This window comes from Scyliorhinus canicula, unplaced genomic scaffold (assembly GCF_902713615.1).
Source record: "Scyliorhinus canicula unplaced genomic scaffold, sScyCan1.1, whole genome shotgun sequence".
In the NCBI taxonomy this organism is placed as follows: Eukaryota; Metazoa; Chordata; class Chondrichthyes; order Carcharhiniformes; family Scyliorhinidae; genus Scyliorhinus; species Scyliorhinus canicula.
Window position 1 is genome coordinate 1 of NW_024055494.1, and position 20,420 is coordinate 20,420.

At 47.3% G+C, this 20,420-nt stretch overlaps 2 protein-coding genes across 3 annotated transcripts; both read right to left on the minus strand.

The window, feature by feature from the left end:
• Positions 1 to 8,453: 8,453 nt before the first annotated feature.
• LOC119960274 (zinc finger protein 773-like) lies at positions 8,454 to 11,530 on the minus strand. Its single transcript, XM_038788020.1, has 2 exons — positions 11,432 to 11,530; positions 8,454 to 9,614 (listed from the first exon to the last, which is right to left on the minus strand). Exon 2 carries the CDS (start codon positions 9,285 to 9,287, stop codon positions 8,613 to 8,615), a length of 675 nt encoding a protein of 224 aa, XP_038643948.1. The 5' UTR covers positions 9,288 to 9,614; positions 11,432 to 11,530; the 3' UTR covers positions 8,454 to 8,612.
• Positions 11,531 to 17,833: 6,303 nt separating this feature from the next.
• Positions 17,834 to 20,130, minus strand: LOC119960257 (zinc finger and SCAN domain-containing protein 2-like). 2 transcript variants are annotated; one of them, XM_038788004.1, is made up of 2 exons: positions 20,112 to 20,130; positions 17,834 to 18,946 (listed from the first exon to the last, which is right to left on the minus strand). In XM_038788004.1, exon 2 carries the CDS (start codon positions 18,835 to 18,837, stop codon positions 17,968 to 17,970), a length of 870 nt encoding a protein of 289 aa, XP_038643932.1. In that variant the 5' UTR covers positions 18,838 to 18,946; positions 20,112 to 20,130; the 3' UTR covers positions 17,834 to 17,967. The 2 variants fall into 2 exon arrangements, with proteins under 2 accessions (XP_038643932.1, XP_038643933.1); XM_038788005.1 differs by lacking the exon at positions 20,112 to 20,130 and adding an exon at positions 19,328 to 19,650.
• Between the last annotated feature and the right edge of the window lie 290 nt (positions 20,131 to 20,420).

Genomic DNA, 20,420 nt, shown 5'->3' on the forward strand with positions numbered 1-20,420 from the left:
CCTTCACTCTCGTTTCCAACCCTGGCTGGACCGACAACCTGAATATGGCCTTCGGGGGTCCGGGTACAGTTTACATGCACCACTTTAGAAATTACCCTAAAAATCTCCTTCCAGTAATCCTCTAGCTTTGGACAGGACCAAAACATATGAACATGATTAGCACCACCTCACCCCCGCCCCGAAGCGTTCACACACATCTTCTACTCCCTCAACGAATCGCTCATCCTCGTGAGGCTGTGCTCTGTATACCACCTTCAGCTGTATCAGCCCAACCTCGCGCACAAGGTGAGGCATTCACTCTCCGTAGCACCTCACACCAGAACCCCTCCTCCATAACCTCTCCCAACTCCTCCTCATACTTTGCTTTGATCCCTTCCAGTGGTGCCCTCTCCTCTTCCAAAATAGCTCTGTAAACCGCTGACACTACCCACTTCTCCCAATCCCCCTGTCGTCAGCCCGTCCTCCAGCAATTGTGGAGGACTGGCTCCTCAGGGAAGTTCTGTATCTCCTTTCTGTCAAAATCTCGAACCTGCATGTATCAAACATTTCCCCCTGCGCACACCTAGGAATTTGAAGCTGTCAACCATCTCCATCTCATTTTAGAGCGCAGTCGGGGGGGGGGGGGGGGGGGGGGGGCAGAGGGTTGGCGCTACCGAACTTCTGTAGCTACTACTGGGCGGCTAATGTAGCCATGATTAGGAAATGCGTAATGGAGGAGGGGTCGGCGTGGAGACGACTAGAGGCAGCGTCATGCAAAGGCACCAGCCTAGGGGCACTGGTAACGGCACCGCTGCCATTCTCGCCGCGCACAATATACCACAAGCCCGGTGGTGACTGTGGCATTGGGGTCTGGGGTCAGTGGAGAAGGCACAGGAAGGAGGAGGCGGCCTCAGTTTGGACCCCGATATGGAACAATCATAGATTTGTCCCGGGCAAGATAGACGGAGGGTTTCAAAGTTGGCACAGGGCAGGCATTAAAAGGATGGGGGACCTTTTATAGATGGGACTTTGCCTAGCTTGAAGGCACTGGAGGAGAAATTCAATCTGCCCCCTGGAAACGTCTTCAGATACCTCCAAGTCTGCGCTTTTCTCAAAAAACAGGTGGGGACATTTCCGTTGCTACCCCCTCATAGGATACAGGAAAGGGTGGTCTCTGGCATCTGAGTAGGGAGAGGGAAGGTGTCGGGCATTTTCCAAGATCTGCAGGAGGCTGAGGAAGCCCAGTGGAGGAACTGAAGGGTAAGTGGAAGGAGGAGCTGGGCGAGGAGCTGGATGAGGGCCTGTGGGCTGATGCCCTCGGCAGGGTGAATTCCTCCTCATCATGTGCCAGGTTCAGCTTAATTCAGTTTAAGGTGGTACATTGGGCACACATGACGACGGCGAGAATGAGCAAGCTCTTTGGGTTGAGGACAACTGTGCGAGATCTTACAGAGAGCCCAGTAAACCATGTCCATATGTTCTGGTCATGCCCGGCGCTATTCTGGCAGGGTTTTGCGAAGGCTATATCCAGGATCTTATAACGCTGGTGAAGCCGAGTCCAGAGATAGAGATCGTTGGGGTGTCAGAGTGCAGGAAGCAAAATGAGGCCGAGTTTTGGCCTTTGCCTCCCTGGTAGACCGGAGACGGATCTTGTTAATGTGGAGAGACTCGAAACCCCTGAGTGTGGAGACCTGGGTTAGTGACATAGCTGGGTTTCTCAGTCAGTGACATGGCTAGGTTTCTCAGTCTTGAGAGAATAAAGTTTGCCTTTAGAGGGTCCTTGCTGGGGTTCGCCCAGCGGCGACACCGTTTCCTGTACTGAGAGGGGGGCGGGGAGGGTGGGGGAATGTTCAGTTCAATGTATATTCTCGTTTTGTATAACAATAACAGCCACCTTGTTTTGTTAAATATTCGTCTTTTTTTTCATTGGTTATGTAAAAATTCTGTTTGAGAAAAAACTTCCTGCCATCAACAAACATTTTCCACAGTCTCTCCTGGAGTTTGAGACAAAGCAGCTTTCAAAATGATGCAGGGTTTCAGCCAATGAGGGAGATCCGGGCTCAGCCCAGCCCCTCATTCACTCTGATTGGTTGGAGGACCGGCTTCTGCCGCTCGGTCCTCCAGCCGCGCCCCCTCTTCCTATTGGTCAGGAGCTGCCGTCAATCAACCGGGCATTGTGATGGAGAGCATGCGCAGTGCGGGTAGGAGCTGGGCTCGGCAATCGCGGATCTCCGGAGCTGATGAGAAACTGCGCGGTGAGACGAGAGGGATGGAGCCGGCGGGTGGGTTGGATATGAGGGCTTCCCAAACACCCGCAGTACGCTCCAAACCCCCAATATGAAGCTCAAATTCCTGCCTTTGCCTCCGAATGAGAAATCGCTGAGTTCGTTGCCGCCATTTTCGTAGGGGCGAGGCTCAGCCAGGCGCATGCGTAGTCGCCATTTTTGTAGGTGGCAATCTCTGGTCAAACAGCCAATGAGGGACCTTCCGGTACCTGCCCCGCTGCTGCGAGACCGGCTTCCAACACACATTGTGATTGGTCGGAGGACCTGATAACCTATTAGTCCTCCAATCCCGCCCCTTCGCAATCCAAACAGAAACTGATTGAATTGGGGATGAATGATCTCTGCTTCACCCCCTGACTCTCCCACCATCTCCCCTGTCTGTTTCCTACTCCCTCACCTTGGTCACTCTTTCCCAGTGTCAATCCCACAAATTATCAGATTCATTCAACTCGATGTGTTTTATTTCTTTCTGTTTTTGTGGGTTCTCTCTCACTCCCTTATTTCTGTTTTAAATCAATCTCACAGGGTATAGTAAAGACAGGATTTGCAATCGGGAAAGAGAAACTAATCCAAACATCATATCAGGATCTGACAGACTCAATTCATCAGGAGTGACGATCACCAGCCTTCGAACATGGCAGCAAAAATTACTATTCACCCAGGGACAAAACCGTGTAAATGTGGGGACTGTGGGAAGAGATTCAGTTACCCGTCTGAGCTGGAAATTCATCGGCGCAATCACACCGGGGAGAGGCCATTCACCTGTTCCGGCTGTGGGAAGGGATTCACTAGTTTCTCTTCCCTGCAGAAACACCAGCCTGTTCACGCTGACAAGAGGGAGTTTAAATGCTCCGACTGTGAAAAGAGATTTAAAAGCCTAAATGTACTGCGGATGCACCAGCGCATCCACACTGTGGACAGGCCATTCAGCTGCTCACAATGCGGGAAGAGGTTCAGGGCATCATCTGACCTGCTGATGCACCAGCGAGTTCACAGTGACAAGAGACCTTTCAAATGTCCGGAATGCGAAAAGTGCTATAAAAGGTCAGAGGAACTGCGGCGCCATCAACTTGTTCACACTGATGAGAGACCGTTCAGATGTTCTCAATGTGGGCATGGTTCAGGCGATCAGCTGACCTTGTTCGACATCAGCGCACTCACTCTGGGGAGAAGCCTTTCACCTGTTCTGAATGTGGGAAGGGATTTGCTCAGTTATCACACTGGCGAACACACCAGCAAGTTCATACTGAAGAGAGACCTTTTAAATGTCCAGACTGTAGGAAGTGCTTTAAAAGTTCAGAGAAACTGCGGATCCATCAACGTGTTCACTCTGACAAGAGACCGTTCAGGTGCCCTCACTGCGGAACTGGGTTCAAGCAATCAGGCAACCTCATTATACACCAACGCACTCACACTGGGGAGAGGCCTTTCATCTGCTCAGAGTGTGAGAAGGGATTCATTTGTTTATCCAACCTTATGAGACATCGGCGAGTTCATCAATGATGCAGAGTTTAGATTCTGACAGCTGGGGTTTATTTCTGATGTCATTTTCACCCATTAGACTTATCCTATACTCCACACCATGCTTCATTCATATCGCAATAGACCATTATAGCTGTAAACATCCTTTTAAAATTTAAATCTCTTAGTAACTGTATTGAACTAAAGATGAACAAGAAACAGATCCCAGTCCAATCCTGCAGCTCCATATTGACAGGAGAAAGTTTGTTCTGTAACTTGAGGTTGAGGTGGTAAACTCTGAATGTTGGTAATCTCATCTGTAGGCTTCTTAGACATGCTGTTAACTTCTCAGATGTTAAAGGGATCACTCTTAAAGTATACTCACCAATTTATAACCTGACACTGGACCCTGCTGTAACTAATAGCATCCATTTGTGATGATTTACAGTGAAAATCCTGTGGAATCTTTGTTCCTTGTTTTATGAAATAGCTCCCTCCGTTAGTGCTGAAATTCTGGATAACTCTGATTACGTTCAGATATGTTTAGTCTATGGAAAATTTTGTGGCTCAAGCGTCCCTACCTCTGAGCCAGAAGCTCTGGATTTGAATCCCACCCCAGGATGTGATGGCCAAGGAAGGAACGTTTGTAACACAATCAAACAGGTTTAGTGTCAACCTCCAAAATTCTCCCAAAACCTGCCAATGGCTGGCGGTAAGAGTGGGAGAGAGTCCTGGTCAGCCATGCTTGATGTGGAGTGGCACCCCTCAAGCTATAAGCCTCTGGCGATACACTAGCGAGTTGCTTCTGGAATAATTAGCTATGAAAACAGATTAACAGATAACAGAAGAGAATTGGAATAAATGGTCTGTGTGCTCAGATTTAATTGTAATGTGTAACCAATGGACAAGTCAGTCTGTCCTGACTTGTACTCTGGTGTCTTGGCGATTTGTGAAGATTTAATTCACTCACTCAACAGCTTGAGAGGAATCACACTGAGGTTTCAAGAACATTAAAATAGGACTAGAAATGGGCCATTCAGACCTTCGAGTCTCCTCTGCTATTCAATACAATTATGACTGATCTTCACCCTCCCCATGATTCTTAATTCCCTTCGTATCCAAGATTTTATTGTCCCCTCTCTTAAATATAACTGAGGCTTTACAGCTCCCTGGAATAGAAAATTCCAAAGATTCAGAATCCTTTAAGAGAAAGAATTCCTTCTCATCTCCGTCCTAAATGGTTAATCCCCGACTCGGAGACTAATCGCCATATTATAGGTTCCCCAGACACAAGAAACATTTTCTCCGCATCTACCTTGTCAGGCCGATTAAAAATTTAAAATTTCAATCAGATCACCTCTCAATCTTTCAACCTCCATCAGTATCAGCCCAGCGAACTCAATTTTTCCTCTTGGGTCAATCCCCTCCTCCCAGGAACCAGTCCATAGAACTGCTCCTCAAGCCCCCTCGGTAAATATGGCCTTCCCTGGGTAAGGAGACATAACCTGTGCACAGTCCTCCAGGTGAGGCCTCACTAATGCTCTGCATAATTGAAGTAAGACATCTTTACTCTTGTACTCCAAGCCATTTCAATGAAAGCTAAAATACCATTTGCTTGCTGTGGTTCCGTGTTAACTTTCTCTGCTTCCTGTACAATGACACCCAGGTCCCTCTCAATGCCAGGGCTGGTTTAGCTCACTGGGCTAAATCGCTGGCTTTTAAAGCAGGCCAGCAGCACGGTTCGATTCCCGTACCAGCCTCCCCGGACAGGCGCCCGAATGTGGCGACTAGGGGCTTTTCACAGTAACTTCATTGAAGCCTACTCGTGACAATAAGCGATTTTCATTTTCATTTCATTTCATGCAAACATTTCGCAGTCTCTCACCAATCAAACAATGTTCCACTTTTTAAAAATTCTGAAAATGCCGGTGTATTCTCACTCTCTGTTTTCTGTCAATTAACCGATCCACAATCCAGTGATAAGTTATTAACCCGAATCACACGAGCCCTAATTTTGTGTAATAACCTCTTGTGTGGCACCTTCTCAAATTTTTTTGAAAATCCAAATACACGATATCCACAGATTTCCCGCGTTACCCATTACATCTGCAGAAACATTTCCACACATTTGTCAAATGTGATTTCTCTTTCATAAATCAGTGAAATCAGTTGGAGTGCAGCTCCAACAACACGCAAGAACTCAACACCATCCAAGACAAAGCAGCCGGATGGATTGGCACCCCTTTCTCAAACATTCACTCCCTCCACACCGACGAATAGTGGCAGCCTTGTGTACCATCTACAAGATGCACTGCAGGAACTCACCAATGTTCCTTTGGCAGTACCTTCAAAACCCACGACCACTACCATCTAGAAGGACAAAAGCAGCAGATACCTGGGAACCTCCCCACCTAGAGGTTCCCCTTCAAGTCTATCACCACCCTGACTTGGAATTATATCGCCGTTCCTTCAATGTTACTGGGTCAAAACCATAAAACTCCCTCCCTAACAGCATGGAGGGTGCACCTACACCAAAGGGGCTGCAGCTGTCCAAGCAGGGAGCTCACCACCGCTTTCTCAAAGGCAATTAGGGAGAGGACAATAAATCCTGGCCTGGCCAGCAATGCCCACATCCAGTAAATTAATTTTTGAAAAGTTAATCATTTTCTAAGTGTCCTGTACCCATCTCCCTAATAACAGGTTCTAAGGGGAACCACGGTGCTGCAGTGGTTAGCATTGCTGCCTCACAGCACCGAGGTCCCAGTTTCGATCCCGACTCTGGGTCACTGTCCGTGTGGAGTTTGTACATTCTCCCCGTGTTTGCGTGGGGTTCGCCCCCACAACCCAAAGATTTGCAGGTTAGGTGAATTGGCCACGCTAAACTGCCCCTTAATTGGAAAAAATGAATTGGGTATTTTAAATTTATTTAAAAAAAATAACAGGTTCTAGCATTTGCCAACTACAGATGTCAGACTCGATTTCCCATTTTATCTTCATAGAATTCACAGAATTTACAGTGCAGAAGGAGGCCATTCGACCCATTGACTCTGGACCAGCTCTTGGAAAGAGCACCCTACTTAAGCCCACACCTATACCCGTAACCCCACCTAACCTTTTTTTTGGACACCAAGGGCAATTTATCATGGCCAATCCACCTAACCTGCATATCTCTGGACCGTGGGAGGAAACAGGAGCACCCGGAGGAAACCCACGCAGACACGGGGAAAATGTACAGACTCCACACAGACAGTGACCCAAGTTGGGAATCAAACTTGAGACCCTGGAGCTGTGAAACAACCGTGCTAACCACTGTGCTGCCCCCCTTTTTTGAGAAGTGAGATTATGTTTGTGAACTTCGGTTCCTTGGGAACTGTTCTAGAATGTAAGGAATTCTCAAAGATCAAACCTAATGAATCCACCATCTTACAATCCCTGTGGTGGTCAAAGAACAAAAAGAACCACAGTTACCGAATGACAAGAAGAAAACCAATGAACAAGGTTTCACTTTTTATACATTTTACTTTCACAATCAACCAAAAGAAACAAACTAGATATGAATTTAAATTCAGTCAACATTAACTATAAATTACACATTAAATAGCAGATGTAACAAAGATAAATCTCCTGTATTTTCCAGGCAGTCCATTAAGCTGGAATGATGCCACTTTCTGCTGCAAAGTCCTTAAAGGCTCTTAAATTCCCCATGCAGAAACCCAGCTCCTTTTCTTTGAGGATTTTGCCACTGGTTTCTGGGAACTGGTTGTTTTTCGAAGGTAAGATTTTTATTAAAATGACAACACAGACTGTGTCCACCCATCGATCTCTCTGGACTAACCTGTGCCTCACAGTCAGGATTACGTGTTTATGAAGAGGAGGTTATTGTCCAGTATCTCCTAACCAACTCTCGAAGTTATATGAAAATGAAAATCGCTTATTGTCACGAGTAGGCTTCAATTAAGTTACTGTGAAAAGCCCCTAGTCGCCACATTCCAGCGCCTGTCCGGGGAGGCTGGTACGGGAATCGAACCATGCTGCTGGCCTGCTTTAAAAGCCAGCGATTTAGCTGAGTGAGCTAAACCAGCCGATAATATATTGTCTTCCTTCCAGGCACTTCCATCTTGCTAAAGTCTATTGTGTGGAACTTTATTGAATGACTTTTGGAAGTCACTATGATAACATTCATAGACATTCCCTTACCTACCATATTAGTGACCTCCAAAATACAACATGGTTAGTTAGACATGACTTAATCTTTAACAAGTCCATGCTGTCTCACTCTGATCAGTCCATATTTGTCAAAGTGAGAATGGGGTGAATGATGCAGATGGCATAAACCCCTGAATCTCCTATTTATGACTCCATTCCAGGCTCCTGTTAAACACATTTGCTGAGTGGGTTTAAATTGGGTTTACAAGCTTGATGTTCCATTCACACATCGAAGGTGAGAGAGATGCTGTGGGATACACACTCAGTCCTGTAGCTGAAAATGACTGGGATTTATGGCGAGAGATCTCGGAATTCCTACCAATACCTTCCCTGGGTCTCAAGGCGAGGAGAAAGACTCTGAAAGGTGTGGGGAGTTGGGACTTGTCTGAGGGAGCAATAAGGTATGAAAATGAAATAATCTAGAGTTGGAAAGGAGGAAAGTCCCAGAAATGGAGCGGTGTGTAACAGGACATCAATTAGTTGCCTCTTTTCCTGGACAAATTAAGGATCAACAAAGTGTGTGTCTGAAACAACATTAATTCATTTGACAAATATCAAAACATTACACCCCAACCAGTTACAGGGATTATCAGCAGAAACAAACTCCAGCTGTCAGAGGGAATGTGCTTCAGTCCCAGGTGTAATCACAGCAGCAATAACAGCAGAATCCAATCTCTGCAGTCACTCGTGAAGTCTCTGGTGTCTCAGCAGATTGGATGACCAAGTAAATCTCTTCCCACACACAGAACAGTTGAACGGCCTCTCCCCGGTGTGAGTGCGTTGGTGTTTCAGCAGATCAGATGTAGTTTTATAGCTCTTCTCACAGTCAGAACATTTAAACGGTCTCTGATCACTGTGCACAAGTTGATGTGCAGCAAGGTTCCATACGTGAAGGAATCTCTTCCCACACTCGGAGCAGGTGAACGATCTCTCTCCAGTGTGAACTCTCTGGTGTCTCTGCAGGTTAGATAAATGATTAAATCTCTCCCCACACACAGAGCAAGGGAATAGCCTCTCCCCCGTATGACCTTGTTGGTGTGTGAGCAGGTTGGCTGACTGAGTGAATCCCTTCCCACACTCGGAGCAGATGAATGGCTTCTCCCCGGTGTGAACACGTTGGTGTCTCAGCAGATCCATTTCGCTTTTGAAGCTCTTCTCACAGTCAGAGCATTTAAGAGATCTCTTATTACTGTGTACAAGTTGATGTTTCAGAAGGTGTGCTGACTGAGTAAATCCCTTTCCACACAGAGAGCAGGTGAACGGTCTCTCTCCAGTGTGACTGCGTTGATGAGCTTCCAGCAGGGATGGAGATTTGAACCCCTTCCCACAGTCTCCACATTTCCACCGTTTCTCCATGGTGCCGATGTCCTTGTGTCTCTCCAGGTTGGAGTCTCATCCACACACAAAACACTTGTACGGTTTCTCCCGACTGTGAATGGTGTGATGTTTTTCCAGGTTGTGTAACTGGTTCAGGCTCCACAGTCAGTTCACTGGAACATTCACTCAGGTGTGTGTGTCTCAGTGCTTTTCCAGTCACACTGATGTTTGAAATCTTTTCCCACAGATAGAACAGACAAAGATTTCTCCTTCCACATTGAGGGGTTGATGATATTCATATCCTGACAAATCAAAAGGCTCTCTAATCTTGAGTTTGATGTCTGCAAATGTTTCCATTCTAATACCCTGTAAAAGGAGATTAAATAGAATGATACTCAATATACAGCAACAGGTAATTGTGCCCAGTGTCAGTGCCAATGGGTCTATCGCTTCTCTCAGCAGGTCTTTCTATTCCTTTCTCTCTCGTGTCTGCAACTTGTTAAGTGCATTCATGTTTTTTTCCTCAACTCGTCCCTGTGGCAGCAAGTTCCACACCCTCCGGAAAAAGACAATGGGCTGGATTCTCTGCACCGCAACACTGAAATTGCAGCCGGCGCAAGGACTGGTGCCGGTTCACCGATTCTAAGGGCCCCGAAAAGCAGCGTACTCCCCGCCTGGGACCTACCTGGAGCCATTGCCAGAGGCCCGCTCTGCCCCCGACTGGCCAAAGTCCCGATGGCATGGAACTAATGTGCTCCAGCTGGTCAGGATACTCGCGTGGTGGCCATGGACTGAGTCTGTGGCTGCCCTGGTCAGGAGCACTCAGATTGTAGGAGGTGGGGGGGGGGGGGGGGCCTTATAGGCGGCTGGTAAATGCTTGTGCAGGAATTGAGCGTCGGGAGCGCGGCCAATTGGGGGGGTTCTTTTTTGCGTCCAGCTCCACGGTCTGAGTTCACCATGGAGCACGGCGCGGAAACTTGAGGACGTCATCGTGCGCATGCGCAGCCACTGAGCCGGAAGTGCGGGGGCCCGTATCTGCAGCAAAAGCTGCGCGATCTACTCCGGGTCCCTGCAAAGCTAAGAAGTTGTGTCCCATTAATGTCAGTTTTTCTTCCGTAAAACTCTACCGTTTCGACACTTTTTTGAACACAAAATTTGTTTTGAGTAATTTTCTTTTCGCAAATCTAAATTTGCAGAGTATGGCATGGGAATTTGCATAAAAACAACTTAATTAACACTTGGGGTTTTATTCTCAGCCTCTCGTTTTGATGGACGGCTTGCCTGTTCAATCCGAAAGCGCCAGCGGTTTCTTTGTAGGCGGGTGACTGCTGCTTTTCGGTCGATTGCAAGGCCGGGCCACACATGCTCCTGCCGCTAAATTACATTGTTACACACCCATTTTTTCGGGGGGAAAAAGAGAAAAATAAAGAACGAGAGTTGCAGTGTTTCGACATCAGGCTGCACCACCATGCTGCCCGTCTTAAGTGGTTCTTGATGGACAGTGCACTCTTTGCATTTAGTGAAATGGCCAATAACGATTTTGGATTTTATTTTGGTTCCATCCAGGTTTAGAGAATCACAGAGGTGCATTGCACAAGAGGTGTTCAGCCCATCTTTCCTGTACTGACTTTTAGACAGAGCATACTTGTTCAGTCCCTCATTCCCATTTCGTGACCCGAGCCCTGCAACCTCCTCATCCTCAGGTAACTGTCCACCTCTCTTTTGAAAGTAATTACGGAATCAGATCACACTGCCTTTTCAGGCAGATCCTGAAACTTACTGAGTTTTACTCGACTGCCACTGTGATACAGGATTTACAGTGGACGGTACGAGAGTATTTCAAAAATATCAACAGAAAAATATGTTTAAGTATTTAAATTATTGGATGTGTGAGAGGAGCTGGTCCAGGGTCCAGAATGATTTTTCTCCTGGTCACTGGGACCCCGAAGCCTCCACTTCCTGTTCCCTCACCAAGATGGCCGCACATGCGCAGTCACTTTGCTTCTACCAAGATGGCGACCGGTTACCCTGGGTCAGGGCGGCTGTCAACCTGGTCTGTCACCGCGGGGTTAACACGGTGCCTGTGGGCTCTTAGTCGAGGCTTTAGGCTTCCACCGGTGTTTATGAACATTTCCAGCCCCCTCCCGATTCCCCTTCCACCGCGACCCCCACAATCTTTTTACCGCCTCCAGGAACCATCTCTTCCGCCTTAGTCCGTCACAGCCACTGCCATCGCGCATGCCCAGACCACCAGTTGATACTGCGCCGACGCACCTGAGCCTGTAATCATTGATAGGGGACTTTCTGACCCGCGGGGGCCGCTGGGTTAATAAACTGCCATTTAACTGTGAATAGCCTTCAGGAAAAATTGTTTTGTCATCCCCTGGAGATTACAGACGGAGAGGCAATCATCAAAATCAATTTATAAAATATACAGAAATGTACGATGGCTCCCACTTTTCAGTTACTAATTCCAATCATTATAATAGCTAAGTGTTTCTTCGCTGTGTTTTTGGAATCCAGTGCAGGCCTGTCGTTAAGAGATAAAGTTAGGAGGCCTCGTTTTTTTGTTCCTATCATCGAAAGCTCTCTTTGTGCCTTAAATCAATTGGTTGAAATATATTTTTCAAGGTGGAAAGGGGGTGAAAACCCTATTGCCAATGCATCATCCATGCGACAGAGAAATCCACTGTATCAATCCACCTGCTACAGGGCTTAGTGTCGACTCCAACCACTCACTGGTCCATTGTCTCTGCAGAATGTACAGTCGACAAAATATGTTGAGTCCAAGTCTAGGAAGTAGAATGAATGGAGAGATGGCTACAAAACAGGACTCTATTAAGAGGTGTTTCTCTTTGTTACTGGAACGCTCAGTTTTATGGATCTCACGCCCTGGGATGGATTAATTATCCCGTTGTGGGAACAGAGGGGTGGAATAATGTTCAGTCCATAGTGCACCTATCTTGGGAGAGTAATGCCCAGGATATTCTATTGCGGCACCTTATTTAAATATGTACCATTTACATGCAACACAGTGGTTATGTCAGCAGAACTTCCTCAGTACCAGTTCCTGCTTTGGATGACTATGTGGAGTTTGTATGTTATCCCCATTTCTGCATGTGTTTCCTCCGGGTGCTCTGGTTTCTTCCCATGGTCCAAAAATATGCAGGTTAGGTGATTTGACCATGATAAAACGCCTTAGTGTGCAGGTTAGGTGGGGTTGCAGGGGATAGGGTGGGGGAATGGGTTGGTAGGGTACTCTTTCAGATGGCTGATGGAGCTTTTGCACTGTAGAGATTCTATGTTTCTATTTAGTTCATACTGCCTCTCTTCATTTTTCCTTCCAAAATCCATAATTGACTGATCACTTTGATATGCTCGGAGGGTGCTAAACGAACACGAGAACTTTTGTTCAGTTTTGTAACTGATATAAAGTTGTAGATAAAAGCAAACTACTGCGGATGCGGGAATCTGAAACCAAAACAGAAAATACTGGACAATCTTAGCAGGACTGACAGCATCTGTGGAGCGAAAAGGGAAGCTAACGTTTCGAGTCTGGATGCGTCTTTGTCAAAGCTGCCTTGGGTCACTGTCTGTGCGGAGTCTGCATGTTCTCCCTGTGTCTGTGTGGGTTTTCTCCAGGTGCTCCAGTTTCCTCCCACAGTGTAAAGATGTGCAGGTTAGGTGGCGTGACTGGGATAGGACAGGGGAGTGGCCCTATGTCGGGTGCTCTTTCATTGGGTTTGTGCAGACCCAATGGGCCGAATGGCCTCCCTCTGTACTCTAGGGATTCAATGGACTAACCCCATATATGGTCCACAAGGGAGGCAGTGGGACCAATGTCCATGTTTCAATTACCACCAAAAAGACTTGATTAATCAGTCTGATTTTGGTTAATGTATTTTATTCCAAACTTAAATAAAAGTTACAAAACATAAACAATTCGGAATTGAACTTCCCAGCACATTATAGTTTGTTCAAATTTTCCCCCTTTTTCACCCCCCCCCCCCCCCCCCCCCCCGCCCAAGGAACAGCTCCTCAAAAATGGCCACAAACATCCCCCACCTTGCCTCAAAACCCTCCACTTAAACCCTTAATTCATATTTGATATTTTCCAGCCAAAGAAAGTCTTACAAGTCACCCAGCTAGGCTGCTACACCCGGTGGTCGCCACTCCAATAAAATTCACCGGGAATAAGGGAGGCGAAGGCCACAACATCGGCCTTCCTCCCCTCCATCAGGTCTGGCTTCTCTGATATGCCAAATATCGCCCCAAAGGCTCCGGCTCAATCTCCTCCACTATCCTTGTTAGCATCGCAATCTCTCCCTCTCAGAAACCCTCCAACTTTTCGCAGCCCCAGAACATTTGTGCATGGTACCCGCCCACACTTCTCATGCTCATCTGCTACCCCCTGGAAGAACCCAATCATTCTTGCCCGAGTCATGTGCACCCTGTGTACAATCTTGAACTGTATCTGGCTCATCCTTGTGCACGAGGCAGCTGCTTTTACCCTTTATAATGTCTCACTCCATACTCCCGAACTTATCTCCCTCCAACCTTCCCTCCCACCTCTCCTTAATCTTCATCACCTGCTCACCTCCCTGCTCTCCCAGCCACCTGTATATGTTCTCAGTCCTGCCCTCCGTTCCGTGTCCGGAAGCAGCAATCAATCCAACAGGGTGTACCTCGGTAACCTGGGAACCTCTTACCAAAGTTTCCGCGCATCGTCTCTTACCTATGGGTACTTAAATTAACTTCCTCTCAGGATCTCTACCCTCTCCTTCAGTTCCTCTGCACTGGGAAATCTCTCTTCCAGGTACAGAACCCTCACCTGAGCCAGCCCCACTTCTCTCCACTTACTATACATACCGTCTATTCCTCCCCCACCCCCTCCGCCCCAGCTTGAAACCATGGTTTTCACACAGCGGCGCCAACACTGACATCCCTTGTATCCTGAAATGCCTCCTCAGCTGCTTCCAGACCTTTACTGTAGACTGCACCACTGGGCTCTACACGTATTTCCTTGGCACCATTGGCAAAGCCGTTGTCACCATAGCCCTCAAGCTGGATCCCCGATTGGATTCGTCGTCCACCCTAACCCATTCTGCCCCCTCTCCTTTCCGCCACTGCCTCACCTTCTCCACGTTTGCCTCCCAGTAATAATGCAGCAGGTTCAGCAAAGCCAACCCTCCCTTCTGCCTGTGTCTACATAACAGGGTCCTCTTACCCTTGGCCCCTTCCCTACTCATACAAAATCTGAAATAATCATATCCAGTTTTCACAAGATGGCCTTCGGTACAAATATCAGAAGTGTCTAGAATATGAATAGGAACTTCAGCAAAATTCTCATCTTCACCACTTGGACCCTCCCTGCCAGAGTAAAATGCAGCATGTCCCATTTCTTCAGATCCTCCCTAACCTCCTCCACCAGCTTTGTTAAATTCCATTTATGTAGCATCGCCCATTGCCTCGCTACTTGAATCCCCAGATACCTAAACCTGTCTCTGGCTACTTTGAATGGCAACCCCACCTAGGTTGGCTCGCTGACCCAACGCGTTCACTGGGAACACTTTACTTTTCCCTACGTTTAACTTATATCCTGAGAACGCCCCGAACTTCCCCAACAGGCCCATAATCCTCTCCATGCTCTCCAGCGGGTCCATTATATACAATAGCAGTTTGTCCGCATATAGTGACAACTATGCTCCCTATGTCCCCTCATAATCCCTTGCCACTCTATCAACCCCCTAAGAGCCATTGCCAGTGGCTCCATAGTTAGTGCAGACAACAATGGCAACAGCAGGCATCCCTGCCTTGTCCACCTGTGCAGTTCAAAGTTTCACGAACCCACATTGTGGGTCCGCCACCGTTGCAACGTATAACAGGCACCCCTTCAGTGGTATCAATGTGATTGTTTCCTGCGTCATCTCCGGCAGCTCCCCCTTCTCCAACACCTCATTAAACACTCCCAAGAGATATGGCACCAGGTCCGTCACAACCTCCTTATAAGATTCCGCTGGGTAACCGTCGGGCCCAGGGGCCTTCCCTAACTTCATACCCCTTATACTATCCATTTCCTCCCTCAGCCCCAAGGGCTCCTCCAGCACTGCCTCTTCTTTTCCTCCAACTGTAGAAACTCCAGTCCATCTAAAAACTGTCCCATGTCCCCCTCTTCACACCCCGGGTCTGCCCTATACAGCTCCTTATAATAATCCCTAAATGCCTCATGGCTCCAAGGCCACATCCCCTGCCTCAGTCTGTAGCCCCCAAATTTCCCTGGATGCGGCCTGCCTCCGTCACTGATGTGCCAACATTCGACTTGCCTTCTCCCCATATTCGTATTGCCCCCCTTTGCCCTAATTAGCTGTCCTACTGCCCTCCCCGTCATCAACCTATCAAATTGCCTCTGTAACTTTTTCCTCCTCACCAATCCCTCCGTGGTGGGGCCCTTGAGTCCTCCCCATCTACCTCAACTATCTTTCATTAACCACTCATATACCTCCCTCCTTTACCTGTCCGCATGTGCCTTGAACAAGCTAATCTCCCCTCGGACCACCACTTTTAGTGTTTCCCAAAGTGTAGCCACCGACACCTCCCCATTTTGGTTCAATTCTGCATAATCTTTAGTCATAGTCTGCACTTTATCACAAAACCCTCGATCTGCCAACAACCTCGAATCAAGCCTCCACCCCGGACTCTGCTCCCATCCCGATCTCAGCTGTATCTCCAACCAATGGGGCGCGTAGTCTGGGATTACCATCCCTGCGTACTCTGCCCCTCCACCCTGACCAAGACCGCCCGGCTCACCACAAAGAAGTTGATTCTTGAATATACCCTGTAAACATGAAAAAAATGAATACTCCCTTCCCCCTGGGTTCTTGAAGCGCCACAGTAATCAGTCTGATTGCAGTTTGTGGAATCTTATTTTGAGCAAAATGGCTGTTGTGAAACAGTAACAATATGTATCTATATAATGCAATTAATGGAATAAAATGTTTCAAGGGACTGATTTAGCACACTGGGCTAAATCGCTGGCTATTGAAGCAGACAAAGGCAGGCCAGCAGCATGGTTCAATTCCCGTATCAGCCTCCCCGAACAGGCGCCGGAATGCAGCGACTAGGGGCTTTTCACAGTCACTTCGTTGAAGCCAATTTGTGACAATAAGCGATTTTCATTTCAGAGGAGGTTCGTAAAGAATAAATTGATGCTGAGTCACATAGGGCGATATTTGGGTAGATAACCAAAACCTCGATTGGAGAGGAAGTAATAACAGGAATCTTTCATCAGGAGAGGGAGCTGGAGAAGTTTTCGGTTTTATTCCTCGGCCCCACCACCAATAGTAAAGTAATTAAAATCAGGGATGACAAAGAAGCCAGATTGAGAAGAATGTCGATATCTCAGAGGATGGTGGGACTGGAGATTGTAGAGACAGGGAGGGACAGGACTGTGGAGGAACTTGAAAACAATGATTCAAATTTTTAAATCAAGGCATTACTTCACTTGGAGCCAATGGAGGACAGTGAATGTGACTTGGATGTGAGAAAGTACAAGGGCAGCAGAGATTAGGATAATCTCACATTTCCATGTGGGAGTGGGGTGAATGGAAGAGGCTGGTTAGGAATGTATTGGAATCAGGTCTAAAGGTAACACAGGCATGGATGAGGGTTTCAGCAGCATCTGAGTCGGGATGGGGGTGGAGACAGGCTAGAGTTTGGAGATTGAAATATCTGGTATTAGTGCTGGTCTGTATATGTGGTCACAAACTCATCTTGGGGTCCAATCTGACCCGGAGATTGTGCAGAGTGTTGTTCAGCCTCAGACAGTTCCCAGGGAGAGGGATGGACTTGGGAGTTAGGAAAGGGAATTTCTAATTGTGACTGAAGGCAATGGCTTTGATCTTCCTAATTTTTAATTGGAAGAAATTTCTGCTCATTCAATACTGGATGTGGGATAAGCAGTTTGATAATTTAGTGATAGTGGAGGAATGGAGAGGGATGGTGGTGAGGTAGAGCTGGGTGTTGTCAGTGTATGAAATGAAAATGAAACTAAAATCGCTTATTGTCACAAATAGGCTTCAAATGAAGTTACTGTGAAAAGTCCCTAGCCGCCACATTCCGGCGCCTGTTCGCGGAGGCTGGTACGGGAATTGAACCGTGCTGCTGGCCTGCCTTGGTCTGCTTTCAAAGCCAGCGATTTAGCCCTAGCATAGATCTGGATAGTTGTGGCCCCATCACTAATCCCAGGGGTAGTCCATTAGTTACAGTGTGCCAATTTGAAAATGACCCATTTATCCCAACTCACTCTTTGCTGATAGTTCTCCAAACCTCGATCTGTGCGAATATATCACCCCCAACACCATGAGCTCTTATCTTCTGCAGTAACCTTGTATGTGGTACCGTACTGAAAGCCTTTGGAAATCCAAACACACAACATTGACTGGTTCCCTTTATCCACCCTGCTTATTATATCCTCAAATAATTCAAGGCTCCTCTGTCTTTCTGGAGGGGAGGATAGGGAATAGAGGGGAGAGGGAGATCCCTTCAAAAGGAACTAGCTTGTGTTGGAGATATTAAAAAGTCCTAACACAATGTGTGCTTAGCACAAAACTGATTTGACTGTTAACTGGAATATTCATTCCTATAACAGGGCTGGACTTTCTTAAACTCCGAAACAAACCCCAAGGACAAATGGATAAACAGCAAAATCCAATCAAAACAGTTATTTGTGAGCTCGCTGGTGTCTCAGCAGGGTGGATGAGTGAGCAAATCCCTTCTGACATATGGAGCAGGTGAATGGCTTCTCCCCAGTGTGAACTCGCTGGTGTGTCTGCAGGGTTGATGACTGAGTGAATCTCTTCCCACACGTGGAGCAGCCAAATGGTCTCGCCCCGCTGTGAATACGCTGATGTTCCAGCAGGTCAGTTGACCCAGTGAAACCCTTCCCACACACAGAACAGGTGAATGGCCTTTCCCCAGTGTGAACTCGCTGGTGTTTCAGCAGTGCTGAAGAATTAGCGAATTCCTTCCCACAAACAGCGCAGGAGAATGGTCTCTCTCCAGTGTGAATTCGCTGGTGTGTCATCAGGCGTGACGACCGACTGAATCCCTTCCCACACTCGTTGCAGGTAAACGGGCTCTCTCCAGTGTGAATTCGCTGGTGTACAGTGAGGTCAGATAATTGCCTGAACCCAGTCCCACAGTCAGAGCCCCTGAAAGGCCTCTCGTCACTGTGAATACGTTGATGGCGCATCACTTCCCCAGAACTTTTATAGCAATTCCCGCAGTCTGGGCATTTAAAAGGTCTCTCATCAGAGTGAACACGCTGGTGAGCCAACAGATTGCAAGACAGACTGAATCCCTTCCCACACGTGGAGCAGGTGAACGGTCTCTCCCCAGTGTGACTGCGCCGATGAGTTTCCAGCTCAACTGGATAATTGAATCCCTTCCCACAGTCTCCACATGTCCATGCTTTCTCCCCATTGTGTCTGCACTTGTGGTTCCAGAGGTCAGATAATTGGCTGAAGTCTCGTCCACACACAGAGCACGTGTTCAGTTTCTCCCAACTGTGAATGGTCCTTTCTCCTTCCATATTCAAAATCCAAAGATATTCAGGTTACGATAAATTGGACGACTCAATCAGATCCTGATGTGATATTTGGTTTCAGTTTCCAAACTGCAAATTGTCCCTTTCTAATACCCTGTGAAATTGATTAAAAATAGAAAATGGTGTAAGAGCAAACCTACAAACAGACAAGGGCAGGTTGTAAAACTGAGCCGAATGAATCTGGTCACTTGTGGGGCCAGCACGAGGAATAAGTGACCATAAAAACTGCTGGATTGTTGTAAAAACCAAACTGGTTCAGTGATGTTGTTCAGGGTAGGGAACCTGCCAAACTTGAGTTCATCCAAATATCTGCTACCATGTCCTCTGAACTGTGTCCCACTCACTCATCACCCCTGTTCTCACTGACCTACTGGCCCCGGTTAAGTAACATCCTGGTTTGCAAATCTTGCTCCACCCTATTTCCAGCTGCACAAATGTTTAAATCTTTAACCTTCTGTAAAACAGAAACACTTACATTTGGGTACTGATGAACTAAGTGACTCTCAGTGTTTGAAGTGAATCTTGGGTGAGTTTTCCACCTTAAAATTCTGCTCTTCTAATGTCCTGTAAAAAGTCATCACTGTCAGTGCAGGATTAAAAATTCAGAAGAGAAAAATATTTCTCTTGGTTTGAGTTTACTGTGTGTAAATCCTCCCCTTCTAACCCCCCTGTAAAAGGAGTTTCCAGAACCCAACACTGTCAGTCCAGGAGAGAAATTCGCAACATTCTCTCCTCCTGCTGTCAGGACAGGGTGCACTGCACAGGCGCACTGTCCCCTCCCCAAACAAATGGGTCCAGTCTCCCGGATGTTGCCCCGCAGGATTGAACATTAGATTCTTAATCTTATCCTGGAATCTCCACAGGGTGTTTATGGAGCCTCCACATCCATTCGGCCTCCTCTTATAATCAGCCGTTATTTACCACTTGAGGCATTTCCCACCCATTAGCAGATTGATATGAAGATCAACGAGTCAAAGATTTTCTCTCCTGGTCACTGGGATCCCGAAGCCCCGCCCACTCCAGCTACGTGTCCAAAAAGTCCCATATGCGCACTGCTCCAGCTGAAACAAGATGGTTTTTAAACCTGGGCCTATTCTCAGGAAAAAGCCTCCAACCTACAAACCCCGGGCCTGCGAGGTGATATTTGGGCTTAGGGCCTATCCCGGGTGTTTATGAAGCCTCCGCTCCCTCCCCACCCTCACCCTCACCTCCCGGCTCCCTTCCTCCCTCCCATTAACAATAACCTCTCCCGCACTCACCCGCCTCTGGGCAAGGTGAGCCTGCGCATGTTCCGGAGAGCTCAGCACTGAGCCTGCGCACTGACCTCCCGCAGAGTGAATAGGGCACGTTCACAAGCGCGTGGAATGCTGGGTAACGGCAGCGCCATTGAAGCATCCAAACAGAAGAAAACTAATTTTGTTCAGCAATTGAAGCGAATTAAGAAATACAACACATAAATTCTTGTGAATATCTGCGCTGCTATATTCAATTTCTAAAATACCTCTATTTTCCTATCAGTACACGATGAGTTTTTAAAACTTTTTCCAACTTTTCCCTAACTCCTTCTC

What these genes read in the sequence shown, in the direction of transcription:
- LOC119960274 (XM_038788020.1), bottom strand. Translation starts at nt 9,287, where the DNA reads ATGGAGAAACGGTGGAAATGTGGAGACTGTGGGAAGGGGTTCAAATCT.
- LOC119960257 (XM_038788004.1), bottom strand. Translation starts at nt 18,837, where the DNA reads ATGGAAGGAGAAAGGACCATTCACAGTTGGGAGAAACTGAACACGTGC.